General features: G+C 36.6%; 1 protein-coding gene across 1 annotated transcript in view; it reads left to right on the forward strand.

Moving 5' to 3' along the window:
* Positions 1-1,736: 1,736 nt before the first annotated feature.
* LOC107573255 (filensin) overlaps positions 1,737-19,652 on the forward strand; it is a 20,737-nt gene continuing 2,821 nt past the window's right edge. Inside the window, exons 1-7 of the mRNA XM_016259688.1 lie at positions 1,737-2,324; positions 8,170-8,230; positions 9,067-9,162; positions 12,572-12,658; positions 15,077-15,190; positions 16,189-16,409; positions 16,802-16,893. Of these exons, the coding sequence (XP_016115174.1) occupies positions 1,936-2,324; positions 8,170-8,230; positions 9,067-9,162; positions 12,572-12,658; positions 15,077-15,190; positions 16,189-16,409; positions 16,802-16,893 (1,060 nt within the window). The 5' untranslated portion in view covers positions 1,737-1,935. The remainder of the gene's footprint in view (positions 2,325-8,169; positions 8,231-9,066; positions 9,163-12,571; positions 12,659-15,076; positions 15,191-16,188; positions 16,410-16,801; positions 16,894-19,652) is intronic.

Consider the following 19,652-nt stretch of genomic DNA (forward strand, 5'->3'; position numbering starts at 1 on the left):
GTTTCACCCACTGCTGCTGCATCCAGAGGTCCTAAGGAATTTTTATGGTGGTCACAGGCCAAAACCTTAGGAATCAGTCTGTTGGTGGGTGAAGGGCAGAAACTGCATTTTGACCAATGAGAAGTCCTGTCCTTCCCGGGCTTTGTACCAAAGGTCTTCTTCTTGACCTCTAAGAGGTGTCTGGCTGTTGTCCTGGCATCTTTATCTGATGGCATTGGACAGTTTGCTTGTGTTAGTCAACCAAGATTCAATCAAAATGTAGCAAACCTTTGTCCACTATTGTGGTCAGAGAGGGGCCCTGCCATAAACTGGGCCCTGGAATGTGCTGTCCACTACAATGTTGTGCACCCATTCATTCAGGTGCTCTGGTTACTCCCACAGTCCAAAGACATGCATTAAGTTGCCCGTAAGACAATGAATTGCACGCAGGAGTGAGTGTGTGTGAATCTGTGATGGACTGACAATGCATCTAGGCTGCAACTACATAAATAAATTTAGTTCTGTAAATAAATTCTACTCTACAAATTATAAAATAGATTATTTTTCATAATGCACTCCAGCCAAATTCAGTATCTTCTGCCTGTACTTCCATTCAAACTTCAAATCCCTTTTAAAACTGCAAAAGTATTCATAGTACAGAAGGTTTACTGTATAGCTTTCAGGCTTGAAACTTCTCTTCAAACCTACCAAGCATTCAAACCACATCAAGGCATTCAAGTCTTCAAACTGACCTTCAAACTTTTTTGAAACATTGAGACAAGGCTTTGTCAAGACAAAATCTTGATAAACTTTGCTTTGCTAGATGTCTTTATTTTCTGTTGATGCCATTTAATAAAGCAATGAACCACAGAGACTGTGTTTTAACTTGATTTTACCATGGGCAAGGACGTTTAAGTATAACCCTTTACCCATTATTTCACAGACTTTAAGAGATTATAACTTCCATAAAGTTTAAACTTTCTATTGGTCACCATATTGATATTTTATATTAACAACTTAAAAAGAACTGAAGAATGCTGTTTTATGATCAATATTAACACATAATCACTAAACTTTTTGGTCACACTTTATATTAGGTGGTCTTAACAATTTGATATAATATACTTACTATGAACATACATGTTGGTGCATTGTAATTACATTTAAAGAACTTGCATTTAATTAACATTTAATGCAAACAATTTACACCTAACTGTAACCTAGAAGTGACCCTGTAACCGCTATAATCCTAACCCTACGCTACCGTTACTCCTAAACCTACCTCAAACCCATTAGCAGCAGATGTGGGAATTTTCCAGAATCCAGTTTAATGTTAGTACATAGCAGTTAAGGCCACCTAATGTAAAGTATGAACATACAGATTTCTTGAAAGAAAATAATTTTTTAATAAGAATTGCAATCCTATTCCCATGCACAAAGTGTGATATTCCATGATAGCCACATAAAGGTTTATCAGTATAGGTGCATCAGTGGATGTATTTACATGGCACTTAACAGTAGTATTGGTAGTGCGTATGCAATTGTCAGACTGTAGTCGAGAAGTTGCTGTTGTTTCATGTGCTCTGAAACAGCAGGACCTGCAATTTTTCCATTGTCGAACAGAAGGCCGTGGAAGCGCATCATTGTGATCACAGACAGAGCTGCTGATCTGGAAACAAAAGCAGATCTCAAAAGATCGTTCAACACAGCAAAGCCCTCGACAATGGTGGCATTGTGCACAGGACTCCACTAGAAGAATCCATAGAAGACATCATGTGAAACACCAGATTTAAAAGATTTTAGCTATTTGTCCCCGTAGCCCAAACGGGCAGAGTTTAGTCTAGCATGAGACAGCAGAGGGTGAGCACCCTAGTTTTCACACACTAAAGGTGAGGTTGAGGGCCACTAAAGCACTAAGCCAAAGATTGCAGAGGTGAAAACCATCACGCACGCAGTATGTTCAAGACCAGCTACCGGCATGAGGTGCGCAAGCAGAAGTACGAGCGCACTGATGTCTTCGAAGAGCCCAGCAGCCCAGAGATGGAGTCGGCTCCGGCCAGCGGGCCCTCGACAGCAGCCGTCCAGGGCTGGGAGAGCCTACAGGAGCTGAACAGCCGCTTTGCTCGTTACATCAACCGGGCACGCGTGTTGGAGCAGCGCAACGCTGTGTTCCGCAAACAGCTGGAGACTCTTCAGCGCATGGAGGAGGCATCAGGACTGGAGGACGCCTTCAGCGAGCAGATCAGCGTCAACAGACAGCGCATCCGGGAACTGCTGTCAGACCGAGCTAAGCTGGAGAGAGAGCTCAAAGACGCAGGGCGCATGCTGGATGAGTACAACAGCAGGTTAGAAAACGCAACAGAAGTATAAGGCTGTGGTTAATTGCTACTAACAGATTAAACACAAGAACATTTAATTACAGCAGACAATATTCAAGCATCTCAAACAGGAAGAGACTGTCTGATGACATGTACATGTAAAGAGGTTTTAAGTACTGTTTAGGGGCCGGTTTACCTGGAATAGATTATACCTTTAAACAGACAACAGCAAAAAGCTGTTTAAGTAACGGTGCTGCAAAAATACAGATGATATCACGGACATTGAAAACTTTTCTGCTTGTGGTAGTTTACATGTTACCGATTGCCTTAAAACTCTGAATTTCTAAGATTTGATGCCACTAACCTGGCAAATCCTATAATTAGTTCATTCTCAAAGGTGCTCAATGATACAATGGGAAAACTTCAGTCTTACAGGCATTGAGAAAACTTTCCAGATGGACCAATTAAACTGCAGTTCTGTAAAGTCAGTCAGCCAGAGCACTTAAAGGGATAGTTCACCCAAAAATAAATATGCTGTCATTAATTACTCACCCTCATGTTGTTGCAAACCTGCAAGACCTTTGTTCATCTTCGGAACACAAATTAAGATATTGTTGATGAAATGTGAGAGCTCTCAGACCCTGCATAGACAGCAACACAACTGTAATGTTCCCAGACAGAAACGTAGTAAGGACATCGTTAAACAGTCCATGTGACACCAGTGGCTCAACTTCAGTTTTGCGAAGTGACAGGAATACTTTTTGAGCGCAAAGAAAACAAAAATAACATAATTTGTTCAACGATTCTTCTCCACTGAGTTACATCTTCAGCCATTTTAGAGTATCACAACACAAATGCACACCCTAAGCATAAACAACGCTGATTACACAGATTACGTTCATGAGCACGCTTTCTCCTCCGAACGTAAACAACGCTGATTACTTCGATCACGCTCTTGGGTACTCTCCAAAATGCTGAAAGACGTAACTTGGGGCAAGGCTGGATTGGTAATCGGGCATACCGGGCATTTTCCCGGTGGGCCGACGCACTTAAGGGGCCGACAAAATGTTTTTTGCTGCCAAGGACCATCACGCAGGGACAGCGAGCAGCCAGTGGCCCATTGGATTGTCTCCTGTATAGACAGCGTAAACCATCAAATCCCAATGCGCTATAGACGGAGCGACTTCTTCCTCGTCGGCTTTTCCCACGTTTCCACAGCAGCATTATCAAGAACAGGCTTGCTCTGCGAGTGATGTGGGCCAAAGAGCCAGGCAGGAGGAGGAGAGGAGAGTAGTTGAATCGGTAAAGTGCTTGATAGGGACTCGCAACGGAGGCAGGCATCTAACCTATCCTAATATGTGTCCCCCGCGCTTTTTTAGTCAAGTCAAGCGTGTTCATTGAGGTTTCCATGGGCCAATGCGAATAAATCTAGATTTAAATAAAAAAAGACACGATATTGTCGGACCTGACGTTTTATTCTTATCCAAAACAACTAGATGTGATATGAGTGTGATACATACATACATACACTACCAGTCAAAAGTTTTTGAACAGTAATATTTTGTTATGTTTTTTAAAGAAGTCTTTTCTCACCAAACCTGCATTTATTTGATCCAAAATACAGCAAAAGCAGTAATATTGTAAAAAAAAAATTTACTATTTAAAACAACTGCTTTCTATTTAATATTAAAATATTATTTATTTCTGTGATCAAAGCAAAATTTTCAGCATCACTACTCCAGTGTTCAGTGTCACATGATCCTTCAGAAATCATTTCAATATGCTGATTTGTTGTTCAAGAAACATTTATTATTATTATTATTATTATTATCAAAATTTAAAACAGTTGAGTAAATTTTTTTTCGGGATTCTTTGATGAATAGAAAGATCAAAAGTTCAGCATTTATCTGAAATCAATAAAAGCTTGGAGTCAGCAGAATTTTTTTTGTGGGGGGGAAAGAAATTAATACTTTTATTTAGCAAGGATGCTTTAAATTGATCAAAAGCGATGATAAAGACATTCACAATGCTACAAAAGATTTCCATTTCAGATAAATGCTGTTCTATTCATCATCTGAAAAATTATTCTCAGCCGTTTTCAACATAATAAAAATAATTTAAAAATTATAATTTTTTTTTTAGCAGCAAATCAGAATATTTGAATGATTTCTGAAGGATCATGTGACTTGAGTAATGATGCTAAAAATTCAGCTTTGAAATCACAGGAATAAATTACATTTTAAAATATATTCAAATAGAAAACAGTTATTTTAAATAGTAAAAATATTTCACAATATTACTGCTTTTGCTGTATTTTGGATCAAATAAATGCAGGTTTGGTGAGAAAAGACTTCTTTAAAAAACATAACAAAATATTACTGTTCAAAAACTTTTGACTGGTAGTGTATGTATGTATGTATCACACTCATATCACATCTAGTTGTTTTGGATAAGAATAAAACGTCAGGTCCGACAATATCGTGTCTTTTTTTATTTAAATCTAGATTATGATAATAATAATAATAATGTAATAACAATCGTAATAATAATAATGTAATAATTACACATACCTAAAACATACCACACCTATTCTAGCTTCTGTCAATGTTTTGTTTTTTGTTTTTTTTCCCTTTCCAATTCACGGTAAGATTACTATATGTATATGTATGTATGCCTAAGCTGATGTGGTGCATTAAAATCAGGATGCGGTGCATTAAAAACATGTGTGATATATGTTGGGTGCAGATTTGATTTAGTTATATTTATATATTTTAGGTATATATATTTAGTGTTATGATCTTCATTAAACCATTACCGTCCTTATATAAAATATCATCCCATCAACATCATCTTATTACTGCTCAATGTTTCTATGATATTAATAATGATAATAATACTAAAATTGAAAACAATATTGGCAGAGGAGACATCTTTAAAAAGCATTAAAATCTTACTGTTCAAAAACTTTTGACTGCTAGTGTATAGGCCTATCATATATATTTAAATTAATCCAAAATGCCGCTGCAAGATTAATTTTTAATGAGCAAAAAAGAACGCACGTCACACCTCTGTTCATCAGTTTGCACTGGCTACCAGTAGCTGCTCGCATTAAATTCAAGGCATTAATATTTGCCTACAAAACCACCACCCGGCTCTGCACCCATTTACCTAAATTCATTACTTCAGACTTATGTGCCCTCTTTTTTTTCCTTTTTTTTTATTAAGAGTGCAAAACATACAACATACGGTGAACACAAAACACAAAAACAGCAATAGAACAGCAATGATAATAACAGCAATGAAAATAAACAGTGATGACCATCTGACAATAATAGTAGTAGTATTCAAGTAATACTAGTATGCATAATAATAATAATAATAATACTAAAGATGGTGATGCTAATAATACCTTGTGTTGACGACAACAGTAATATCAATAATAATAAAAGTAATGATAATAATAATAATAATGTAATAACAATCGTAATAATAATAATGTAATAATTACACATACCTAAAACATACCACACCTATTCTAGCTTCTGTCAATGTTTTGTTTTTTGTTTTTTTTCCCTTTCCAATTCACGGTAAGATTACTATATGTATATGTATGTATGCCTAAGCTGATGTGGTGCATTAAAATCAGGATGCGGTGCATTAAAAACATGTGTGATATATGTTGGGTGCAGATTTGATTTAGTTATATTTATATATTTTAGGTATATATATTTAGTGTTATGATCTTCATTAAACCATTACCGTCCTTATATAAAATATCATCCCATCAACATCATCTTATTACTGCTCAATGTTTCTATGATATTAATAATGATAATGATAATAATAATATTGAAAACAATATTGAATACACTCATAGTATTATTAAAACCTTGTATAAATATGTATAATAATAATATGCGAATAAATAAATTATTAGGATGAGTGTGTCAGATTTGTAAAAGTTGAAGGAGGTCTGATCTGGAGTGTTGTGGTTCCGAAGTATAGTTGTAAGGAGGTGAGGAATGTTCTAGGGAAATGTAATCTGTGAGCAAATTTTTCCAATGCGTTATGTGAATAGTGTTTCGGGATTTCCAGTTCAAGAAGATAGTTTTCTTGGCAATGGCTAAAGCTATGAGGAGTATCCTTTTGTTTATTATTTCCAGAGTTATGTGCCCTCTAGAAGCTTGCATTCTGCAAGTGAACGGCGTATTATTGTGCCATCTCAAAGAGGCACAAAATCACTTTCACAGACTTTTACATTAACTGTTCCCTCCTGGTGGAATGACCTGCCCAACTCAATCCCAGCAGCTGAGTCCTTAACCATCTTCAAGAAACCACTAAAAACACATCTGTTCCACCTTTATTTGACCCTCTAACTCTAGCACTTTCTATTCTATTTTAATTCTACTTTATCTATATTTATCTACTTTTTATTATTAAAAAAACAAAACAAAAAAAACACTAGCTTTCTATTTTTTCTATTCTATCTACTTGTTCTTCTTTGTGTGTGTGTGTATAATATATCTCTCTCTATATATATACCTTCCTACACTGCGTTAGGCTAACCGAGACTTGTCATTTGCACTTATATATTGTTGCTCTTTTGTTAGTTTTGACTGCTTTTATTGTCCTCATTTGTAAGTCGGATAAAAGCGTCTGCTAAATTACTAAATGTAAAGTAAATATATATATCAATGATATTTATGTATATATATATATATATAGAGAGAGAGAGAGACAGAGAGAGAGAGAGAGAGAGAGAGAGAGAGAGAGAGAGAGAAATGGTGGTGAGCCGCCTGGGTCGATTTTTTGTCCCAGTCCAGCCCTGCTCGGGGGAGAAGAATTGTTGAATAAATTGTTATTTTTGTTTTCTTTCCGCTGAAAAAGTATTCCTGTCACTTCGCAAAACTGAAGTTGAGCCACTGGTGTCACATGGACTGGTTTACCGATGTCCTTATTACATTTCTGGACCTGGGAACATTACAGTTGTGTTGCTGTCTATGCAGGGTCTGAGAGCTCTCACATTTCATCAAAAATAACTTAATTCGTGTTCCAAAGATGAACGAAGGTCTTACAGGTTTGAAACGCCATGAGAGTGAGTAATTAATGACAGAATTTCCATTTTGGGGTGAACTAACCCTTTAAAATGTATGTGTAATATGCATCAGATGGTCAAGAAATAGATGGTGGGCTTTAAATAATTGCATTTTTTTTTTCAGACTTTTCCTCTCAGAATTAACAGTTTACATCTCTTGCATTCTAAACTCACAATTCAATCAACTCACTCAATTGAATTGAACACAAGATAAACTCACAATTGAGTTATAATCATTAGTTAACATCTCACAATTGTGACTTTATATCTGGCAATTCAGTTTTTTATTTTGTCTGTCTCTCTCTTTCTCAAATTGTGATAAAGTCGTGAGATAAAAAGTCACAACTACCTTATTTATATTTGTATCCCATGGTGGAAATGTCATAGTTATGGCATCACCATTTTAGTCCTAAAAAAACATTTCCATCATCCAAATATTAGGATTATGGTTAGGATTGAGGTTTGGGATTTACACTATTCCTAACAGCCTATCATTTGTCTCTGAGTATAGAGTAGGTAATGGTACTAAGAGTTTAGGACACATCAATGACAGTAAATATCAACAGTTGGATCAACTAGAAAAATCTCCTAAACAGAACAACTGGAGCGGCTGCATTTTCAACATCAGTTTCAAACCTGCTTCATGAAGAACACTCACATGGGTTTTGATTTATTGAATGTAGTAGTGCGCCCAGGTTACAGATAGAAAGAGCCTTGAAATGAAAACCATGAACACACGTGATGAACTGTGCTTGAAACACTCTCTGTTGTCCACAGATACAGAAATGAATGTGAATATCAAGAGCAGCTGCGGCACAAGCTGGAACAGCTGAATAAGGTACAAATAAACTGTGCCTTTCTCTGACCTGCAATTTCTCAGGCGATTACAAAGCAATAACCCACAAGAGATGATGCTTTTCAGTAACATAACCACAGGCCAGGGCTGCTCTTAGTCTCAGCACCAGGTGGACGGCCTCAAACCCTTAGCAGTGCTAAAATCACCATAACACAGACTCAGGTGACTTGCCATTCTTTATAAATGCAACACTGTAAGCTACTTGAGGCCTTTTGTACTGTAAGCTACAACTTTTGCATGAAGCCTAAGGCCAGAAACATACTATATGCAAGTACTTGCATATTCGAATGCTTTTAGCTATTGTAAGCTTAAATCTGTGTGTTGGTACAGTTTGTTTTGTAGCACAAATGTGTTTATTTATTTATTTATTTAGTTGGTTTCAGGTCAATTATTGTAATGGAAAAGTATTGTATTAGTGAAACTGGTAGCTACCCAAATAATAACATGTTTTATTAGCACAGATATTTAAAGTTAACTCTGTCACCCCCTTGAGTTTTGGGGATTTCTAGCGTGATCAGAAATGCATGACCACTTATGTTTGACCAAAAGCTTACAAATGTGCTGGCCAGGCATTTGCATTTGTGTCACATACTGAATGTTTCTGGTTTAAGATCAACCCGTACCTGGGGAAAAGTCTCTAATGCATTCCCTGGAGTGCTTCATTGCTTTAAAAATCCACTCCTGTTTTTCTGCTTGAGTGCAATGTAACAGGGCTAACAGCAGTCTGAGAAAGGAAAATGCACCACCACTGTTCGTTTTTCCAGAGAAAGTCTCTCACAGCAACACGATTATGAGTCCATTTGCTCTTGTGTTTGCAGGAAGCCAACACAGTTCTATTGAGAAACCTTGAGTATCAAATCCAGCTGCAGTTCCTGCAAGATGACGTCAACGCCACCAAAGAGTGGCACAAAAAGGTAGGAGGCTACCACAACTCCTATTTGCACTTTTCTTTTCGAGTAGCTTCTCAAAAGCTCTTCTGCGAAATTGTCAGTTGGCAGCAGAAGTGAATGACAAACCATGGTAAATCCACTTACTAAAAGCATTTGACACAAATTATGTTTTAACGCATACACTTGTGGATTCTTCTTTTATAGGACATCAAATTGAAAGGAGAGCAATTCAACTTTTACGAAAGATCACACCAAATCCCTTGCACAATTTGAGACAACATAAAGTAAAAAATGGCCCTATTTAACTTTTACGGCATGTTTTTTTCTCATTGAATATCCTCATATTCCTCATTTTCTCATCCATTCTCAGACATCCAGTGTATTATGGATGTTGTTGAGAGGTGTGCTTTTTTTTGCTGAGCTTACATTTGTTCACTCAGAGGACAGAACTGGATCATCTTTTAAATGTGATGTCAGCAGTGTTTTTCTGAGCTGTACAGTGACAGGCTAGTGTGTGGTCCTTCATTATGTTTAATCAGCACTGCAGTACATCACATTCAGCATCTGAATGCCAGAAGTTTCTAATCAACGTATACATTATTTCAGAAGCTAGAACAGCAGCCGGAAGCACAAAAACACATCCACACACAATCTCCACCACAAACATAGACATATGACACAGCAGTCAAAATATTGCTTTTGGCACTTACATTTTTAGCAGTGATTGATGTCTTACTTTTATTATTGTTTAATATAAAAGCATAATTTGGTAGGAACAACAACATCTTTGTCAATAATGCTTTCCAGTGGCCCCAAATAATATTTAGACACTTAAGACACACTTAAAGGAGTAATTCACATAAAAAGAAAATTTGCAGAAAATTCCCTTTAGGTCATCCAAGATGTAGATGAGTTTGTTTCGTCATCAGATTTGGAGAAATGTATCATTCCATCACTTGCTCACCAATGGATCCTCTGCGGTGAATGGGTGCCGTCAAAATAAGAGTCAGAAACAGTAGCAAGGTCTACTTAGCAAACAGATTGAAACCGGAAGTTTGGGTGGAACATAGCAGTGCTAATGCTAGTTGGAAGTACAATATATATATATATATATATATATATATATATATATATATACATACAGTATATATGGTCTGTATTTTGATGGGGTCTTTAAAGAAAATAGTCTCAAGTCTGATTTGCTTTTTTAAGTAGGCTGACTGTTGGACTGTCTGCACTGTCATTCTGCAGTTGATGAATTCAGATCTGTTGTTGTTAATGTTGTCAATATTCAGTTGATCTATCAATTGCAATAGCAATGATGTACTGTTAGCCTCCGAGAAAGAGAGGACAGAAAACTGAAGCTGTTCTTCTGCTCATGTCTAGCACATCTCATGAACAGATGCTTTTTACGCAGTCATGCATATACCGAGTCTAAAGGCGCTGGCTCGGTTAATAATTCGCGGTTTACAGCATCATATCCCAACAACAAAAACAACTACTTCTGATCTGAACGTTCAAACTAAGATCCATTGCAAAATATTCAACTTTAATTGTGCACTCTCAGGAATAAAAGGTACAAAAATTGTCACTAGGGTGGCACCGTTTCAAAAGGTACACCTTTGTACCTTATTTACTTCTAAAGGGTGCCTATTGGTATCTTAAAGCAGTGATTCCCAACCCTGTTTCCGGAGGCACAGCGACACAACAGATTTTGCATGTCTCCTTTCTCTGACACACTTATTTCTGGTCTTGGAGTCTTATTGAGTTGATGTAATGAATCAGGTGAGTTTGATTAACGAGACATGCAAAATGTGTAGTGTTTTGGGGCTCCACCGCTGCAGTACTGTATTAGTACATTACGACAGACAGAGCTGGGTTGATTACTTTCAAATTGTAGTCCATTACTGATTTCAAATTACGTGACAAAAATTGTAGTTAGTAACATAATCATTACATTACAGATTTTAGGAAATATAATTGGACTACTTTTTGATTAGTTGATTACTCTTGAGCTAACTCATTTATCACACTGGTTTAAATAAGATACCATTAATATATTAATATAAAAACACAAAGAGAAAAAAAATATATTCCATTCGTTGTTACCAACAACATGAAGTGCACTAAACATTACATTATGTCGAGGTTTTCCAAACTGGGATTATTGAAGGAAAATGTCAAATGAAAACGAAACAAACAAAAAAAAACTTGTGCTAAATAAGATGGAATATTTAATTTGTTTGCATGCCATGTGACCATTAATTAATGACAGAGAACTGTAAATATATGTTCAAGTATATGTTCGGCTGACAAAAAAAGTTTAGAAATCCCTGTATTACATGTAAATAAGAAAAAAACGAATTTGTTCATTTTAATGTGTTTGAAAGACAAAAGCGTTCCAAAGACACAATGGTTAAATAACCCACTGAGTGATAATAAAATTAAAAATGAATATGTTCATCAGTAGTTGATGCAGTGTTGAAATGTTGAGAAAACATTTCTTAAAATTTAATTTTTGTAACTCCAGCGGTCAAATGCTGTGTGGCCTCTCAAATTTCTGTGTAATTATAGCCAGCTGACTAGTGACTGGTCTTTGTGTGAATGTCCACAAAACTGGAAGACTTTCTGAATGTAAAAAAGTGGTAGGATATTTTAGAAAGGATCATTAAAAATATGAAAAGAAGAATTAGGGAGAATCAATAAATTATGAATAATTTATTTCTATTGTGTGAATAATATGTAATCAAATAATCAATAAAAAAGTAACTGTAGTCTGATTACGAGTATTTTAAAATGTAATGTAATCTAATTACAAGCACTATATAGAATCTGATTATGTAATCCAGATTACATGTAATCAGTTACTGCCCAGCAATGATGATAGGGTACCACCCCAGTGTCAGTTTTTGTATCTTTTTTGTACACACTGAATATCATGTGGTTTTTCCACAACAATCTCATGGTTATTTTTGTAGCTGCTTCACGTTTTGTTCAAATTAGTGGCTAATTTGCATGAATTAGTACAATTAGTCCTGTGGTTCCTCTGCTGTGTGGTTAACTTGACTTCATATATTAATCACCTGCAGATGATTAAACGGCTCAAAAATGTGAAGTAATTTCTTTTTTATGAAAGATCTAGTACAGTCGTTCTCAACTGGTTTTGAGATCCTGTCAGGAGAGAACCACTGAACTAGCATCATTACTTTGCAGACGACACTTCAATGAAATGTAATTTATATAGTTATCTATATATAATCAGCTATTAAGGCACAACATTTTAAATAGGGTTTTCTCAATTGCAATGAAGCAAGGGCAGCATCCTCCTGGTGTGCAGGTCTCCCATGTAATGAAATTGACCTTTCAACAGTCTCCGGCGCTCATCATGTCCACCTCCATTGATTCCTGTCTCTTGTGTTTGTTTCCTCCACAGGACCTCGCCGAAATCCAGACGTATCTAAACATCCTGCACCAGATCAACCAGACTATTCCCCTCATGGCAAGCACGTCTGTCTCAGAGGTAGGGTGACCTTGTGGCTCACAGCGCCTCGGGCCCTTGCTGACTCTCTGGGTGTCACATGCAATAAGAATTGTGCGGCGGCGGTGCCAGTGAAATTAGCGTGGCGCTCTGAATGTGCCCTGAGTGATCAGTCTCCCTGAGCGATGACACCCTTTATCTTTCTGTATCGCCGCTCTTGTGCGCTCTAGAGCAGCAGGGCTTCTCACACTCTTCCTCACAGACACCTGGAGGAAAGATCATTGCATTCATGTATATGCTTTGCTTTTTGGGTTGTGTTTTTACTTAATTTGACTTAAACACTTTACTTGAAGGGGTGTGCATAAGACTGACATGACACCTTCATAATCATGACATGACACATGTCATGAATATGAAGGAGGTTGTATGCATGTTTATGACAACTGTCATTAAGTGTCATTCGCTCAGTTATGTCATTTTTAATGCAAATATGACATTATTTGACCTAACCCTAACCTAACCCTACCCCTACCCTTACCCCTAACCATAGCCCATTACAAAGACATCTCAAACAATGTCATCTTTGCATTAAAAATGACATAACTGAGCGAATGACACTTAATGACAGTTGTCATAAATATGCATAAAAAAACCTTCACATTCATGACCTGTGTCATGTCATGATTATGAAGGTGTCATGTCAGTCTTATGCACACCCCTTCAAGTACAGTGTAACCTTGTTGGGTTTGTCCATATTTTCAGAAAAGGATGTGCAAACTTTGCAGCAGTCACTATTAGTGGTCTGCAGATATGGAATACAATACAAGGGCCGATACAATATAATTTGTGAGCAAGATGTATGGCCAACACATGACATGTAATACAATTTAATTGCATCAGTTGAGATGTAAACATATACACTGGAATTAAGTGAACGTGTGTTTGCTATGCAAAATTTACTTAAAATGTGCTAAAAACAAATTAGCTAAAAAAGCACCAACTTGTAGAGTTTGGAACACCTCAAGGGAAAACACTGACATTTGGTAGCAACCTTGTAAAGTACTAGCAACCATCAGAAGCATGCTAGCAACCAAGCAATTGACCTATCGCTAAGCCCCTCCCCTCGAACGCAGATGAGCCAATGGCAGTCGAGTATCAGTTGCACGGGGAGGGGAACTCAGACATATTTAGGTTTCAGCGCCATAGAGAAACATTGGAAGATCCGAAGCTTTCATCGGTTTGATGGTGTTTATGCTACAAAAATGGAAAAACGATGTGCCTAGGGTACTTGTAACACTAATTCCAGTTATCCTGAGAGGATGGGCAATGTCATTTATTTTATTCTATTTTCTAAATCCAACCAAAACAGAGCAAAATGTCCCTAAGCATTCAATGAAGACGAAATTAATTTTCTGGTTGTCATACTCTCATTAAGTTACACTTTTCATCTGCTCAAGCAGAACGTTAATGTCATCTTGTGCTTCAGCAAGGTATCTGGTTAAAACTAGCTAATATTAGCGTTAAAGTTAGTGAGTCCATGCGAACGTACAAACCTAAATAGCGAACTGTTCTCACGTCATGTACCATGCAGTGAAAGTCAAAAACACCTAAACGAAGGTCTATATTAGAGTGCCTCTCCATATTAATCTGGTTAAATGTGAATTAATTTAATCTTACTCTGCGGTATATGAGCGGCGTTGATCCGGGATGTTGTCATTACGATCGTGACGACCGTAAAATAATTATCCCGTTTGCATTGTGATCTGTATTTTTACATATTTATTTTAATATCTTTTATATATCCCTCCATGGCATATTTAAGTCCCACTTGAAGGTCCATCTGTGTACCAAATTCATCAGAAACACCACAGAAGAAGGTTTTCACTGACAGCTGTCACTTTAAGACAGTGTGCAACTCTGTTTGTTTGTTCGAGGGAGCAACAGTAACTAAGGGGGGCGGGGCTTACTGATCGGTCAATTATACGGTCTTGTATTAGTATGTATGTAATGTATACAGTATACATGGCGACATTTTAAAATGGGTTGCCAAGGCCCTGCTATGTGGTTACTAAGGTGTTTTTAGTGTGTTGATGTGTGGCTGCTATGGTTTATGGCCTAAGTCAAAAGGTCCCTCTTTCATCGTAGGTCTGTGGAATTGTTTTGCTCATTTCATAGCCGGAAAGGTGAAAGTCTGGGTCTGCTTAGGAAAAAAAAGCAGTGTACTTTTCAATGTATTTTTAAACAATACATTGATAATTGAGTCCAAGTCTTGCTTAAGGACGTCTTCTCTTAATAAAGACTCTCGGGCATGTTTGACCTTCAGCCAAACATGAAAAGTCATTGCCTGGATTTGAAAGGTGTACAGAGTCAAAGTGAAACATGTTCGACCTCAGTGTGATCAGATTACAAGCGATCTTTGATCATAACTACTCAGCAGTCTCACCTGCTCTTCTTGCACAGGATCAAGACAGGCTGATCGCTCAGAGGCGCGTTCCAGCGCTGCGCAGTCAGCTGGAGGAGTACAAGAGCGCCACCTGCCAGCTCCAGGTGCAGAAACAGCGGCTGCAGACAGAGGTGGGTGATCTCTTACACTCAGACACAGATCAATAACCATACCATCAGTTCAGAATGTTCTGAGCATGACGTGAACCTAACAAAGACGCAATGCTTATGTCACTAGCCTGTGATATAACAGCCGAAATGACCAAATTAACGGTGGACAGAATTTGAAACCCTGGTTTTCATTTTCACCTCAATCATAGATGAGAGCAAATAAGCTGCTTTTGCTTCATTACCCAGATTGAAACTAACGGAGACCCAACACAGTATAACTGCATACAAAAGTAACCAAAAAATGTTCTTACAATGTAACATTAAGATTAGTTCATATTAGTACTAATGGCATAGGCCAGACAGTACACAGTTATTACCCATAGTATACTGAATATAAAAACTCTAAACCCTAAATACAGTTATCTCTGTAACAGCTGAAAAAAAAGTCAATTTATATGCTATTGTCCACTGTTTGCAAAATTGTTAAATATATACATTATAAAGTTTATAGGTCTGCAAGTCAGTAAGTTTTTTTTTTCTCCAAGAAATTAATACTTTTATTCAGCAAACATGCATTATATTGATCAAAAGTGACAGTAAAAGCATTTATAATATGTTCCAAAAGATTTATATCATAAATGCTGTTCTTTTGAATGTCCTATACATCAAAGAATCCTGAAAAAATGTGTCACAGTTTCCACAATTTGAAGCAGCACAACTGTTTTCCACATTGATAATGATCATAAATGTTTCTTGAGCAGCAAACCAGTAGAATCAGGTGATACTGAAGACTGGAGTAATGATGCTGAGAGTTCAGCTTTGATAACTGGAATAAATGTCATTTTACAATATTACAATAGAAAACACCTGTCTGAAGCGGTAATAATATTTCACTGTTTTTATTGTGTTTCTGATCAAATAAATGCAGCCTTGGTGAGCAGAAGAGACGCAACATCACACAACATCTTACTGATCTATAATGTATACCTGTAATGTATGTAATGTCTCTGTTTTTCTAGACCTCTGTGTTGGAACAAACCATCAAGACCACCCAAGAGAGCTACGATGACAAGATCCAGCAGTACAACGAACAAATCGAGACGCTCAGGAAGAAGATTGAAGAGGCTGAGAGGTTACTGGAGAAATACACAGATAAGTGTCGACAGCTGTCCATGAACCAGACCTCTCTGGAGAACGAGCTTGAGCGCTATCAGAGAATCATCGAGAATGAAGACAACAGGTGAGACAGTGGGACGAGTGGTTAGTCGTCTCCTCCTCATTTGTTATCTGCTTTTTTATTTCACTTATAAAGTCATCATCATTTTATTTCTTGTACAAATACATGCAGATTTTTTTGGGTTTAGGACTCTCGCTGCCACAGAGTGGCAGTATAACTACATTTTACCCAATAAACCCAGCTTAATTTTTTCTTTCTTGACAATTTCTTCTTCGTCTACTGTAATTAAATCATTTACAAATATTTAAGCATAAATATTTTCCAACATCATTCATCAACACACTTGATGTTTAAAAGCTTTGCATATTTATAATATTTGACATTCTTTCCTCTGGAATCTTCCTCAGGTCTTTAATATGCCTGCTTAATTTTCTTTCTCCCTTTCACTATCACAGATTGAACTCAGCAATAATTGGGACACCCATAACTCTGTTCACAACCAATTATAAATACAGCCATAGTCCTAGCATGACCAGGAAAGGAAAAGGTGAGTGTCTGTGCTGGGGGTGGGGTGTTATGTAACATGACTGCATCTTTGTGATAGTCTTAACAGGCAACAAATCAGCAGCGAGCACCTGCTGGCCAGAATGAAGATTTACGCCCACTCAGCTGTCAATCATACCCACTCCGTCTCGCTCAGTCCCTTTCCAGCTACTTGAATTTAGAAACATAATAAAATTGCCTTTAAGATCCATGCATTGGCCTTGTTAACAATGATAAATGACTATGACCTTTATGTCTGAGCTCACGGTACCGTAGAGAGTAACTGCTGTTTGTTGAGAGCCACAGAAGAAAGAGAATGATTTAGGTTACACTTTGTCCAGTACATTTGTCTTTTTATATTGGCTTAAATATATATATATACAGGTGCATCTCAATAAATTAGAATGTCATGGAAAAGTTCATTTATTTCAGTAATTCAACTCAAATTGTGAAACTCGTGTATTAAATAAATTCAATAAAAAGATTGTAACATCACACCCTCCCTAAGTGAACAAAATAATGTAAATAAGGCTGAAGTAATTTCACAGTTTGGTTTTAGTGGATGTTGCGATGTCCCAGAGCTATTTTTAACATTCTAAAATAGAAGAAGAAAAAAAGCCAGTTCATTAAGAAACATTCCATTATATGTTTCTAAAATGTTTCCTTTCTCTAATGAAATATTTTAAATAAAAAATGTTGTGTAAATATTGGTATTGAATTATAGATTTGCCCTATGTCATCAATATCAGTTCCATTCTGTTAGTTCACTGTAAAGAACTAATGTAGCCAGACCTTGTCTGTTGACATGAGGCAGGGTAAAAAAATAAAAAATAAAAATATACTGGCATGCTATATATTACGACGGTACGATGGCGTTATTACGAAAACGTTTTAGTGCCATATAAAAAAAAATCTAAGATTACGAGATTAAAGTTGTAATAATTTGAGAAAATAGTCAAAATTACGAGAATAATTTTGAAATATTCTGAGAATAAAGTCGAAATTACAAGAACAAAGTCTAAATATTTTTAGAATAAAGTCAAAATGACAAGAATCAAGTCAAAATACTTTGAGAATCAAGTCAAAATTATGAGAATTAAGTCATAGCAATTATGAGATTAAAGTTATAATATTTTGTGGTCTATATTATGCAAGCAAATGGCCCGGATTGGGAGCACCGGGAGAAATTTGGGTGGCCTGGCAACATATTTGAATATATGAGGGATTATTAACAGAAATGATACCATGTGTCATATACTCACAGGGACAGTATGCTTGGAAATAATATTTCACATCTTCGAATGCATTCATTATATAATTTAATGGAATGAATGTCTCATAGTAATCAAAAAGATGATTGAATCACATGTGCTTAAACTGGGGCAATCTGTCACACCACATTATTGTAAGACACATTGTTTGTATTTCGCTATAAAACTGACAGAATTTGAAAGCTGAGACTTTGTTTTAAATTAAAAGTGCCAAAAACACAAAGCTTATTGCTATTCTTGGTTTTCAGTCACGTGACTGGCTCGAAGACCTGGCGGCCAAAACATCCATAGAACTGCAGAACAAGCCTGTCAATTTTCTATCTGTACCAATCCAAAAATATTTAGATCATGTCTCAAAAGAATAAAACAAAGATATGTGCAATCCATATAAAGCACCCGCCCCAATATTTCAATCAAACAGTGGGACATTCTAAAATGTGTATTATGAAAACACTTAAAGTTCCTTTAAAACAGTGATATTAAAATATCAAGTTACACACCTTATGGATGATGCCTGCTTTATACAGGCAAGCAAATGAGCCCTTAATATGAACGCAATGCGCTAAATGGTTCAGTGTTTTCTTTGTAATGGTTTTCTATGGGAAAACATTTCATATCAAACTTTACACATTGCATTTATATTCTGGGTTCATCTACTTGCCTGTACAAATTATGCATCATAAATCAAGTTTTTACTTGTTTACCTGCATATGGTGCAGATATTCCCTTCTCAGTGAGGTACTTCACCTGATCTTCCATTATAGAAGTGAGAGGACTAGTGAAATTAAATCACTTGGGGATCCTAAAGGTTGGCCAAGCTTGGAAAATTATACGTTTCCTGTATACCGTGGGTACAGTAAATGTAAACACGTCTATTTTAAATTTTAATTTAAATAACTTAAACAAAACATTTGAATGTCTTTTAAAGAGTTTAAACTGTGAACTCCACAAACTTTTTTTTTTAATGCAGCATTTAGTAGTTGCTCCTACGAAGCTCTCATTGTTGCAGTCCTGGAACTTGTAAACACAGCTTTTATTTCCTGCTGGACTGTTAGGTACAGTAGGTTCCTGGAACCCCTGTAAGAAGTTAGCCAGTTTGATGTAGAGTTTTGCCTTTGCAACAAATTTCCAGTTTAGTGTGGCTTATGCATCTGAGGCCCTGTCCCAAATGGTATCCTAAACCCTTGCGGCCTTCGTCTGAGTCCGCACTGTCACAATTGTAATGTTTTTATTATTATTATTAGCTCTAAAAAGGGGAATATTTATGACAAATTATAACTGGTTATGATTCATAATAAATATTTAGATTATATCTTCGAATTAACTGTAGCAGAATCAATATTACAATTATTTGATCTGTCCGTCCACCGAGCAGACAATATAATCATTTATCAATGCAAGGAATGTTTATTTTTCTGGCCACGGAACAATAAACTGTCCTTCTTTGTACAGTGCTAGCAGTAATTCTTAGCAAAATGTAGCGAGGGTTCAA

The sequence above is a fragment of the Sinocyclocheilus grahami genome, unplaced genomic scaffold (genome assembly GCF_001515645.1).
Source record: "Sinocyclocheilus grahami isolate Dianchi unplaced genomic scaffold, SAMN03320097.WGS_v1.1 scaffold1905.1, whole genome shotgun sequence".
NCBI classification, from domain to species: domain Eukaryota; kingdom Metazoa; phylum Chordata; class Actinopteri; order Cypriniformes; family Cyprinidae; genus Sinocyclocheilus; species Sinocyclocheilus grahami.